We start from the raw sequence: 12,319 nt of genomic DNA on the forward strand, positions 1-12,319 counted from the left end.
GTACTTGAATCAAATACTGTTAAAGGATTTAAAGACAGTAAATAACTGTAATGAGCACAGGACAAAACTGAAGCATCAATTCCAAATCCTGTCAAGTCAAATCAAGCTTTGAAGTTAATCCTGCTGCCAGCAGTGGGTTGGACTAGAGACCTCCAGAGGTCCCTTCTAAGATTAGCAGGACTCTACAGTAGAGGTTTCTAGGAGGTACTGATATGCTCAAATACCTGACAGTAAAACTAAGGGACGGAAAGACTCTGAGGTTTATAATGCTGATAGGAACCTTGGTAGAGGCACCCATGTGTTTGTGGGAGCTGTGGACATGGGATAGCAGAGATACAACTGTACTCTGTTGCTAGTTGTGAGAAGATAGTGGGGCTGTGTCCCTGAACTAGAAATGTTCCTCATGAACAACTTCTGATTGGGGACACCTCGGCAGACCTGTCCTCACTGCGAGGATATGTGAGATGCCTTTAGGAGGGATGACATGACTGAAACAGCAGCTAGCCTAGAGTCCCAGCTCTTTAGTTCTCAAATTCATGTGGGAAGCACAACAAGCAATGGAGTTTTTCTGCGAAAACGCTGTCTCCACCCAATGTCCTTGCAGATGAATGGAGTGAGGAGATCCCAGAGCTCAGGATTATCCCCCATCCTATCCCCATCAGTATTCCCACACCCATTCACAGCACCCACGGCCTGTCTCTGTGCCCAGCTCTGTTGAGTGCAGGGCTTTGCTGTATAGATCTGTAGAGAGGACTCAGGGATGAGATGGCAAGGGGAAGCTTATGATGTAAGAGCAGCAACAATGTATATGAGATTTTAGAACCACTTTCTTTGCAAATGTTGTCTTTCAGTTGCCAGGAGCTGTCTGAACTGCCTTTTCCACCGCTTCCTTTTACAAGTGGCTGTTTCAGTCCTACTGACCCAGTATACTGTATATTGAGAGCTGGAGAATGCCCAAGCGAAGTAAGACAGCAACATCCCTGATGCAGGGTATGAGCACAGAAAAAACATGAAAATTTCTAAGTCCTGTTCAGAATTTCACAGGGAAGATCAGGATCCAGCCAGGCAGTGCAGAGTTAGACAACCGCACATTCCACCTCCAGCCAAAGACAGATAGGGCAAAGGTCTTTCCATGGGCATCATAACTGCCTGGGTTGGATAGGGTCTTAAGACTCCCCAGTGTATGAGTAATGTTGGGGACCTGCATTCACCAAATGATCCTGTCCTTTCTTGGAAGGAGAACGCCTACATCATCAAGTTTGCAGAGGTCTGAGATCTGGCAAACACAGGTGCCGTAAGGTTTTCTGATGAAACCAGCTAAGACATCGCTAATAATCCGTTCATAGTTTACACAGCCACAAAACCAGAGTATTCATTTTTGCAATTAATTTTGTCAAGGCTGTCCTGAGCAGGGCACTGGATGAGAACACTGATCTCAGCAGTGGTTGAGCACCAGAGGTCAACCTCTAAGAGCTCAACCTGTGAGGCCTATAAGATCTCATCAGTGCTGTCCAGGTTCCCAGAAATGAAGACTGTTTCGAGGATGATGGCAGAGACATTGGGTAACATTCAGGGTCCTCAAGGTCCAGTACCCTGAATGGTACATACCGTTCAAAGAAGTACCTTCACACAAGGAGGTACTTCAAGGAGGTATCTCGAGTGCTACTTACCAGTACCAATGATACTGGTAGGGTACCAATGAAATCTCCTTTTCAATGTAGAGAAAACAGTGAAAGCTCCTTTTTTTTTTTTTTTTTGCACACTGTCATGTTTTTCTGGCAATCCAGGTAAGACATTTCCTAAAAATTGTTCCTATAAATAATCAATCTCTTAAAAGAAATAGATGTGCTTGCATTAAAAATATTTCCTTACTTTTCTAGGAATCTAACTACAAAAAGTTTGCTACAGGGATGTGTTTCTGTTATGGGTTAGGGAAGCCGAAATTCTGAAGGAAGTTCAATTTTAAGAACATGGAAGAAGTTTCAGTGTATTCAGCTCCATTTTGGCTTACATGGAAAGTGAGTCTACCAGCCTCCCTTCTTTTGGATTCTTTAAAAGTTTAGAAAACCTGCAGATAATCCTATCTTTATCCTTATAGCTTCTTTTGTCCTGTGATCTGAAGCAGAAGGAAAGCATCAAGGTGAAATTAATACAGCTATTTACAACAATGGAGTTGTAGCCAGTGAAAATGTGTATGTGGATAAAGCTAGAAAGCAATTTTAATAACACGAGGGTGAAAAGCTGTCAAAGATGGTGGTTTGCTTTATTGAGAAAAGGCCCCTGTTTTCCATATGTTTATCATTTAGCAAGCCAATGGCAACAGCCATATTGACTTTACTATGATGCAAACTAGAATGCTATAGGAGTTTCTCTTGCTGATATTTATAGATAGATTTACAGAAGAAAAGAGATGAGTGCTTCATGAGATTGCTTTGTGCCATTACAGGAAATTACTTACCCAGCGTATAAAATCTGATAGGATCCTATATGAAATAAAAAATTAAAGTCCACACCCCTATAAACAGGCTAATGGGGAACAAATATGCTTAAATATTCTGCCCTTCCCGTCCAGAATAAAGAATTTCTAGACTGTAAAAGCTTTTTATTTTCCAACTGGGCTGTTTTGCAGGCCTGAAGTCCCCTTCAGTGCACTGTCTCAGGAAGCAACCAGAAACATAGGACAAGAAATAATCAGGAGACCAAAGCAGAGTTGAAGAATGAGGTGAAGCTCCATGCCAGCTGGTTGGTTTCAGAGTCAGTTTCACTTCACCCTGCAATCATCTCCACATCAAAAAGCTGACTGAAGGTGCTATTAATAATTCCAGCATTGTATCCCTAACCTAAAGCTCTTGGCTCTAAAGATCCTGCTGTGCTCAGTTATCTTCTAGACAAGCCCAGGAAAAAGTATGAATGGGAAGGTCAATACCCACCCAATGTGTACCCTTGCCTTTACCTGCATGTGTACAAAGATATGAGAGAGTCTGGTTTTACCAACTGGCATGTAAAGCTGAGGGAAGACCAGATGGCTCAGCAGCATATGGCCTCTAGCCTAGTCACTGCTGAAAAACAGGTCTCTCAAATCTGTACCATGTTTTATTGTGGCTTTGGTCTCCAGCTGCTCTCCGCACCCACTTTAGTTTTCATGTTTTGATTGAATTAAGAGTTCAAGTTTCAAAAATCAAGTGGGAAGCTGAACTGGGAATAGAGTTGGCAGTGAGCTGGGAAGATGTTGCCACAATCAATGCCCTCTTTCCACCTGCAAGACAGCAAGGTGTCAGTTTCAAATATCTTCTCTTGATGCCAACACTGAAACCACTCAGGATGAACATCGGTTGGTAATGCAGTGACCAGTGCCAACTATTTCATTTCTGCACAGGACAGCAGCACTACAACACCAAGATTAAGCGACAACAGCAAGAAATATGCGCAGGTTTATGGTGTTTAGCTTGTGGAGGCAACTCTAACTGGTCAAGAAGAGAACCATAAAAATAACTGCAGATTTGAAACAGACATAGAAGCTTTAAAATTTCTGTTAAAATCCCAGAAATTAAAAGATTAATTAACTCACGTGTTCAGCTGTCGGTGTAGAAAAAAGGAATTTAAAATTGCACTATGAAAGTGACTAGTGAGATGGCTGCTTACTGCATGTTATTAATGTTGATGACTTTTTTCTGTGTTAATGAGGCATTTTCACACTTAAGCATAGTGAATCCAAGAGTGGGAAAGAACAGCTAGAAAATATGAACAAATTACAGATTACATAGAGGTATGTACTTGTCGTGCAGAGACTACTATTGTTATATTTTGAGCTGCAATTCAATTGCTAAAACTACTATAATTCTATTTTTCTACCAGTTAGTTGAAGAAGTCATGAGCATCTCTACTACAAATCAAATTTTTCTGGGTCAATTTGAAGTTTATTCTACATATGCTGTTATGTTAGTAATGCTTAAAGAGAAATTGAATTCTGCTTTTTTTTTTCTTTCCCCCCCCTGAGGTAAGTATTAGAAGTAATAAAAAAGTGAAAACTTTATGCCACCAAGATAAATAAATATCTTCAAATGTGCCCAGGAAGCATGTCCTCTCAGAGAGGAGTGGTAAGTGTATAACTGCACTTCTTTGATGTAGAAGTATATAATGTGCTATAAAATCTATTAGAAAGTAACTTACTCTTGTGCCCCAGACTTATAAGACTTAGGGCAGTTCTATGAACAGGAATATGAATCAGATTATATTAGTGCTGGGTTTGCATTGCTTTCCACTTGTCTATCCAAAATGTAGCATCTTAACATAAGTGAAGCCATGTTTTGCTTAGCTTTTGTTTCTTTTTGCAATAGGTCCCTCAGTCTCTCACGGCTCCAGTGTGGGCCAGAAGTGTTAGCTTGGAAGGAAACAAAATCCCAGTCACCACCAGGCAAAACTGCTTGCATCACCCATCCAAACTACGCATGGTCCTGATGGGTGGGGTGGGCTGCTCCCTGCTCCTGCCGCAGCACCTTCGAGCAGCCGGGACCTCTCAAGGCTTCCCACCTGCTGGACCACCAGCAGGAGCAGAACTGGGAGATGAAGGCAAGAGAATCTGCTCAGGTAACTTCTGGGAGAAAGAAAGGTCCTCCTCCTCATTTTCAGGATGGTACAATAATTTAATTTACTCCTGTTTTGCAAGCCCAGTCAGAGCATGGCAGACCATGGGCAGGACAGCTTATCAAGAGACAAAAGCCAGAAAGCCTGCAGTTCAGCCCACAGTGGAAATATGCTTCTATGCCTAACCAGGTGTCCAGCCGGGGCATCTGTAGATAAACACCTATGAGTACGTTGCTCATAAACAAGTAAGTGGAGTTTTCTACAGGGATACTGGACTTCTAGTCTGTCTTTAGTTCTTCCCGCTGGCATGCTGTCAAGTGTAGTCAAGTCTCGCAGTCCCTAAGCTAGGGGTGACTGCTTTGTGATCAGGAGGTGTCCCTTGTGCTCCTTGTGTAGGAGTTTAAAGTATCTGTTTAAAGTATCTGTTTAAAATAAAGTCTGAGTTTCTGAATGAAAAAGTCCATGTAAAAACTAATTTAACAGCTCAAACCACTAGATGGTAGGAGTCTATTTTCCACACAAAGACTCTGAAGTCAGCTGTTTGTTTGAAATATTCGAAGATAATTGCTGGTGGAGTAGAGCCAGAAAACTTTCCAAGATAAAAAAGAAAACACTGGAACATTAAACTGTGGTTGTGGAGGTGAGAATAAGAGAACGAGAGCAGACAAATTCTGTATAGGGAATGAAACATCGAAACAGGGCATCCCCAATGCTCTACAGACCTGTCACAGATTTTTCTTAGAACTGTAGAATTAGTGGATGAAAGGAGTGAATCAGAGGCCACAGAACAAAGGCAAGTTTTTCCTTTAGGCTGAAGTGGGGCTTATTGCAGAATGTGATTGGGGTCCCTGGGAGCCCTATACACCTATGTTACTGTAACACCTTACTGAAAGCCAGCTCATGGTGCACAGATTCAAGTTATCAATAGCAAAGGCTGACAGATGTAGGGATGCTTTGATAGTCTGGGAAGTAAGATCAAGTGAGGGAGCCCAGAGATTTTTTTCTAGGTTCAGTGTGATTCATCGTCTAGAAGGACATTTAACAGCGCAACAGTGAAACTCATAGCTCTTTCAAAAATGTGAGGAGCAGCAAACACAGTAAACAATTTATAAGAAACATATGAAAGAGTTCTGTCTGAACTGCAGTTCAAAAGAAGCACTTCCCAACTCAGTCTTGGGAGTGCCTTTCGACCGTCCCAACAGTACATCAAGACCAGATGTGGTGCATACCACTCCTCCTCAGTTCCCTCACCAAAAGCCCACATTTCTGTAGGAGGAAAGCCCAGGTGTGTTGTGTAGTGATATTTTCCAGCTAGATACCTCATCTCAGTGATACATGAAACAAGATACTGCGAAACGGAAGGAAAAAGTATGCCCTGCGATTCGGAATTAGAGATGGGAAGCCCACTGGAAAGCCACAACAGTGAAAAGGTTGTGGAGATGTAAATCATAAAATCATAGAATATGATTGTAAAGATAAAGATTTTTTGAAATTAAGTTATTTCAGATTTTTTTTTTTTACTAGACACTCAGGGAGTTCGTTTTGTCCAACAGTTTACAAAGAAAGAATCCAACCTTGTGATGCACAAGCAAAAAGTTCCTGTCAATGAAAAACTCAGCAGAGTAGTATGAATAATTCATATGTAGTACTCCACTGTGCTGGGTACAGCCTCTGTGTAGATTCACTCTTTTTCCCTTTGGATCTGCATTTTTGTGCAGAGGACACACGGCAAAGCAATGCAGCAGAGCTTTTACAGATATCAGTAAAGTTCCAGGCATTTGGGGTTTCTACCTTTTTATGTTTCCTTGTTCATAGACTTGCTGCAGATCTTGATCTTGCTGTAACATTAGATTGTATTTTGTTTGACTACTATTGCACACATTCTGACTGGGTGCTACAGTAGGTGAACTCCAATATACAAAAGAACAAAATGGTACATATAATTTCCAACACCATCAGCTGGAACACCCCAATTTCTGACCCCCACCAGCCAACGCTAACAAGGGGGAGAAAAAGAAAGTAAATTTTTTTCAGTCCATCTTCTCCAGTAAGCCCTAGTAAATCTGTTCCTCCCTATTCCAAATAGCTTAGATCAATGGCCGGAGTATCTGCCCACTAATGAAACAGAGACAGAACACCCCCAGGTTCTTCACCCAGGAGCTTTGGCACTTCTGGGATTCTACAGATGCAAACTCTTGTAGCCCTGAGGAACTGAACACGAGGCTGCAACACTGATTTTTTTTGCCTTAGGAAGGATATGAGCTCCTGAGCTGTCCTAGAGCCGTACAGTTCAGTTGCAAACAGTTCTTTCTCATCTCGTGTCTATGTAGGTCTTGCCTATGTTGTTCCGTCACAAAGGAGCAGTTAGGTGTGAGCCCATCTGCCCCACTGCTACATCACAGACTGAAGAAGGCACAATATTGTACAAATGCAGACTGCAATGGATACATTCCATGAGGGCAAACTCAGGGTATGGGATGTAGACGAGGAGACCTTCTATTGGTGCTGCAGTTGGAGGCTTTCAAACACAGGGGAAAGGTGGGCATCGTAAAAATTTGAGACTTAGCACTGCAGACTGAGAAAGAGTACTTTAGACAGGATTAAACTGGAATAAACTGAAGATATAACTACTCTGAATGTCATTAACATTTGAATTATTTGTACTGATATTTTACTTGATATGCTATGTAAAATTTAAGGCTTAGCATTTTAACTCATTTTTTCTCACATTTCTCTCGCCCATGTTCAGACCTCTTGGGATAGATTTTGGTTTTCCAAGATGTGTGGTCAGAGAATCACAGAACTCACTGAAAGATTCAGATGCGAGGGACTTCAGGAGGTCCATAGTCCCAACCATAGTTGGAGAGGGACTTTTCACAAGGGTGTGTAGTTATAGGACAAGGGGGAATGGCTGTAAACTAAAAGAGGGCAGATTTTGATTAGATATTAGGAAGAAATTCTTCACCATGAGGGTGGTGAAACACTGGAACAGGCTGCCCAGAGAAGCTGTGGCTGCCCCCTCCCTGGAAATGTTCAAGGCCAGGCTGGATGGAGCTCTGAGCACCCTGGTCTGGTGGAAGGTGTCCCTGCTCATGGCAGAGGGGTTGGAACCAGATGATCTTTAAGGTCCCTTCCAACCCAAACCATTCTATGATTCTGTGATTCTGTGATAACCCCTGCTGACGGCAGGGCTGACTCCAGAGTGGGTGAGCTGCTCACGGCTGTGTCCTGGCGGGTCTCAAACGCCTCCAAGGGCGGAGGTCCCCCCAGCTTCGCCAGGCGACCTGAGAAAGTCCCCGCTCTAGCCTTCCTTGGGGGGGAGGAGGAGGAAGAGAGCGGGAGGAATGCGGCCTTGCAGCAAGCGGAGGGATAACGCCGTCTGTACCTCACGGGGTAGCTTATCCCACCCGACGAAGCGGCACCGCCACCGCTCTGCGGGCCCCCCCCGCCGCCCGGGGAGCAAACCGGGCCGCTGCCGCCGCGCACCGGCGGGTTTCCCGAGCGCCGGGGACGGGGGCGGCCGAGCAAGAGCCGGGGAGGCGGCGAGGACCACCGGGAGGTGGCAACCGGGAGCCTCCGGCGGGACCGAGCAAAGGTGGAGGGAGGTTCCCGGGGGAGAGGGGGAAAAAAAAAAAAGAAAGAAAAGGAATGGTGGCTGCCTTGAAGGTGGGTTTATTTGCCTGCCGGATGGGAAGTCTGTGACCAGCCCCTTCCGAACAGGTAGAGGCGGCGCGGCCTCCCCGCCCCCCCGCCCCGGCCTTTCATCACAGCCGCGGGCCGGGCGGGGAGGTTGTGCAACGCGCGCGCTCCGGCCGGGCGGCCGCGGGAGCAGCTCGCGCCGGGCGGGCGGGACCGAGGCGCCGAGGCCCGAGCCGGGGGAGCGGGCGGGGGCTGGGGGCTGGGGGCTGGCGGCTGGCCCCCGCCTCCGGCCGGCGCGGAACCCAGCAGCCGGAGCGGCGGGATGGAGCTCTCCCTCGGGATCCTGCTCCTGTGGGCTCTCCTTCCTCCCCAGGTGCCGGGGAAAGAAGGTAAGCGTGGGACCCGCCGGTCCCTCTCCTCTGCCCTGGGAGGGAGAGAGGGTCCTCTCTAAGGGGCAGGAAACAGGGCCCGGCCATCACTCGTGGGGCCCCAGGGACACCACAGCCCGCCCGGAGGGAGCTGGAGAGGGACCGGGGTGTCCGGGGAGGGCAGGTGGGTGTGGGGGGGACGAGGGCCAGGAGCAAACCCCAATCCGGCTCTTGGTGGCTGGGTGAACTGAGCCCAGGTGTGTTCCCTCCCTCCCTCTCCACCTCCTCCCGGCCGAAGCGCAAATGCCTCGGCATAACCAGTGATCCGAGAGAATTCTGCCGCTGTTTTTATTAAACACGAGCGTTGCAGATAACAAGTTTAAACACAAGCTCAGAAAGATTCTTCCCCCCCCTCCCCCCCCCTCCAACACCCCCGCAGTTTCCTCAGGAAGCCCTCTTGGGAGTTAACCCTTGTGAGCAACAGGACAGTCATTTTTTTCAGAGGCTTGCAAGGTGAGACAGTCTCTTTCGCCTGCCCCAGTGTAGGAAGGTAGATCGGGGCTTTACAATTTCCCCTTCCACCTCTGCTCTTAAGACATCCTTGCTTCCCTTCTCTGTTCCACTTAGACCCTTTTATGAGATGTAGTGATCTTTTTTCCTTCCATCTTGGCAGTTGCACAGTGGTTATGAAACATCTGGGGAAAGGGAATTTTAACAGAGAGGTGAGGAAGCATAAATCTCTGTTCTGTTCCCCACCTCCTCCTGCAGTTAACTACTGCCAGAGACTTCTAGTCTCTATTCTGCACAGTGAGAGGTTTTGGGGCTTCTCCATCCCCAAGCACAGCCCTCTCCTTTGCTGCTCTAGCCTCTCAATCAAGAGGACTTACTCATAACTGGCAGTTCAGCCATGGGCTCATCTCAGACTCTGCAAGTGCTGAGCGCTCTTTTAAAGCATTCTTGACAAGCACATTTGTATTAAGGATCCAGCTAAATGGATGCAGCTAGCAGACATTGTGGAGAACACCAGCCCAGGTGAGAAGCAGTACAAGGCAGAACCACGCAGGCTCTGGTTTCCTTCAGCATGTGACCAGTAGCTGGCAGTAACACCCAGGGACCTCCCTGCCAGCTTCTCACCTACCTCAACCATCTCATTCGGGCTGTGTCTGTGATCCACTCTTCCTTAACGTGCCCATCTGGGAACAACTCCTTTCCCTGGCGTCCTCTCTTATCCAAAGTCTTTCTTCTTTTCGGGGAGACCTCCTCCCACCTGGCTGGAGAGCTGCGTGAGATTCCTAGCAGCGAGGCTGCGGACCAAAGGGCGAGTAGCCCCCGAGTACCTGTATTCCCTGTGCCCTGGTAGTCTTGCTGACTCATTCTTCCTTTCATTGGAGAACCCCTGTTGTGGGTTTCACTTTGAGAGTTGCTGCTTGAGAAGGGACTTTGCCTCTTCCGCTGGGCACTCAGCAGCTGAAGGAGCCACTGCTGGGGGTGCAGCAGCACAACACATGGGCTCTGCAAGGTTTCTGTCCTGGCTGCTTCTGAGTTCCTTTTCATTTGCTCTTTCCTTTGCTAGAACTTGCCATGCAGCCCCTCTCACTTCCACATCGCCGCTTCAAGGCCTGAAGTGCGTGGGATAGATATTATCTGGGTGATGGTTCTGGAAGGACAGGCTACCTCACCCTAGGAGTTTTTGGAGCCAACAACACAAGAATAATATCTCAAATAGAGAGAGTGAGAGCAGAAGCGGAGTGAATGAGGAGCCTTGTCTGGACAGGGAGTCTGTGGCTAGGAAGGTTTTGCCATATGACCATGCTGTGAACACCGCGAACTTGCAAAACCTGGATTCCTGCTTTTCCCTGCTCCCAGTCCTGAAAGGGTGTTTCGGAGGTGAGAACAGTAGTGCAATCCCTCTTATCTCTGATTCTGGGCCCACGGCCTGCTTCCTCATTCCACAGGACTCTTGCTGATCTGCACTTTACACTCTTGTTACTTGTAGTTGGCAGGCAGTATTTGTAAAGCAGTCAGATGAGGGGGAAGAAATCTGGTTATTTAAATGCCATTTAAAAATTACCCCCCTCCTACCTTTCACCCCCAAATTCTTTTCCGATATGTTTAGAAATGACCCCTCTGAATATGCCCACAGGAATCTAAAAGGGAATCCTAGGAATCTGTGCTGTTTCCTGTGCTCCTGAGCTGGGGCTGCAATAGGTGCACCGAAACCAGTAGTTGGTCCTGGCAGCACCGGCAGACCCCAAGGCAGGCACAAAGCTGCACGTCCAGCAGTACGACTTATTCCAGCTCCTCTCTCTTCTCCCCGTTTGCCTAAGGAGAGATGCATTTTTAAATTTGCTTCAGATCAAGACTCAAGTGCAAACTCTGATCACGCTTTCAAATTTCTTTGAGGGCTAAAAATGAAGATACTGCCGAATTTCTCCTTTGTTGCATGACTCCAGCAGCCAAGGCTTAACAACGCAGCCATGCAATTCTGTGAGAGGTGGCAATGCTGTGCCCAGGAGCCATTACTCTCTCGCTGTTGTGGCTAACACATTTGTGGGGCAGGAGAGAGTGAAATGACTTCTAGGCCAGCATCAGGTGGTGGACAGCCTGGGTCAGAGGTAGAGGGCTCAGCAGTTTGAGCAACTGATGCTGTCTCGCTGCTTTTGGGCGCTGTGACAGCGAAAAGTCTCTTCTACAATTTCACACTGCCTCTGTACTTCCCCATAGTGTTTCAAGCAGTGGATAGTACCTCTAGGCGACACTGGTTGATCTTTTGTGTTGGTAATTTCGCCTGCCTCTTCATTTTGTCTGCTACCTTCCTATTCGAAGGCAAGATACTTTCAGCTGCTAATGCTGCTGCTTTCCCATTTCAGTAGGCTTCAGCCTCCTGCCCCCATTTTGGGGCAGCTTTAGGAAGCTGAAAAAGTTGTCAAGGTTGCATTTTTCGGATGCATGTGGGTGTTACTTGAGCAGAGGGTGGAAGGGGGTCTCATGTATGACGAAAACCTTTTAACTCCCACATAGCTGCACCATCTCGTATCTTCCCATCCTTCCTCTAGCTGTGCTTTTTGAAGGTAAAAGGCTACAAAGGATGTGAGGCTGAGAGGGAAAGTGCAGGCTTTGTCTTCTGTGACAAAAGGAGGATGAAGCCATTCCATGGGCCATGTAAGTTGGGTCACTGATTTTCTTTTTTTTTCCCCCTTCTTCTGATTTTCAGTGGATCTACTTGACACAAGCACTGCGCAGGGTGAACTGGGCTGGCTTCCAGACCCTCCAGAAGTAGGGGTGAGTATACATGTTCAAGGAAGGGGAGCCGCTGGGGGTACTACATGATGGAAACACATAATCCAAATCGAAATTTCACCCTGCCTCCCAGAATCAGGCTGCTTGTGCAGCTCCACCCTCTCCTGGACATTGCATGCTTTTGAGTCTCTCTCCCTTGTAACCCCTTCACCACATCCGCTGTTTGAGGACCAATGCCTCATTGACTTCCAGTAGCTCTTGGTGATGAAATATCTCCTTGAAATACATGGTTTTCATGAAGGAATAAAACAATGGAAAAAACAGAAGAAAATCAAGTCATCACCCAGTTTTTCATTGTAACAGGTTGCAAATACATCTTATTTCTCCTTTTCTGGACAAATAGCCACAGAAGTATTTCTGTCTCCAAGTCTCTTGACAATTTGGAATTTTTGTCTGTTTAAGGTTGTTCTGATTATTTTTTTTCCTCA

General features: G+C 46.6%; 1 protein-coding gene across 2 annotated transcripts in view; it reads left to right on the forward strand.

Moving 5' to 3' along the window:
- Positions 1–8,113: 8,113 nt before the first annotated feature.
- Positions 8,114–12,319, forward strand: part of EPHA1 (EPH receptor A1) — a 37,530-nt gene continuing 33,324 nt past the window's right edge. Inside the window, exons 1-2 of one of the 2 annotated variants that reach the window (XM_075438730.1) lie at positions 8,114–8,612; positions 11,806–11,873. In XM_075438730.1, coding sequence (XP_075294845.1) covers positions 8,546–8,612; positions 11,806–11,873 — 135 coding nt within the window. In that variant the 5' untranslated portion in view covers positions 8,114–8,545. Of the gene's footprint in view, positions 8,613–11,803; positions 11,874–12,319 lie in introns of those variants that run through there. The other variant, XM_075438738.1, reaches the window with a different exon arrangement.

The sequence above is a fragment of the Opisthocomus hoazin genome, chromosome 1 (genome assembly GCF_030867145.1).
Source record: "Opisthocomus hoazin isolate bOpiHoa1 chromosome 1, bOpiHoa1.hap1, whole genome shotgun sequence".
NCBI classification, from domain to species: Eukaryota; Metazoa; Chordata; class Aves; order Opisthocomiformes; family Opisthocomidae; genus Opisthocomus; species Opisthocomus hoazin.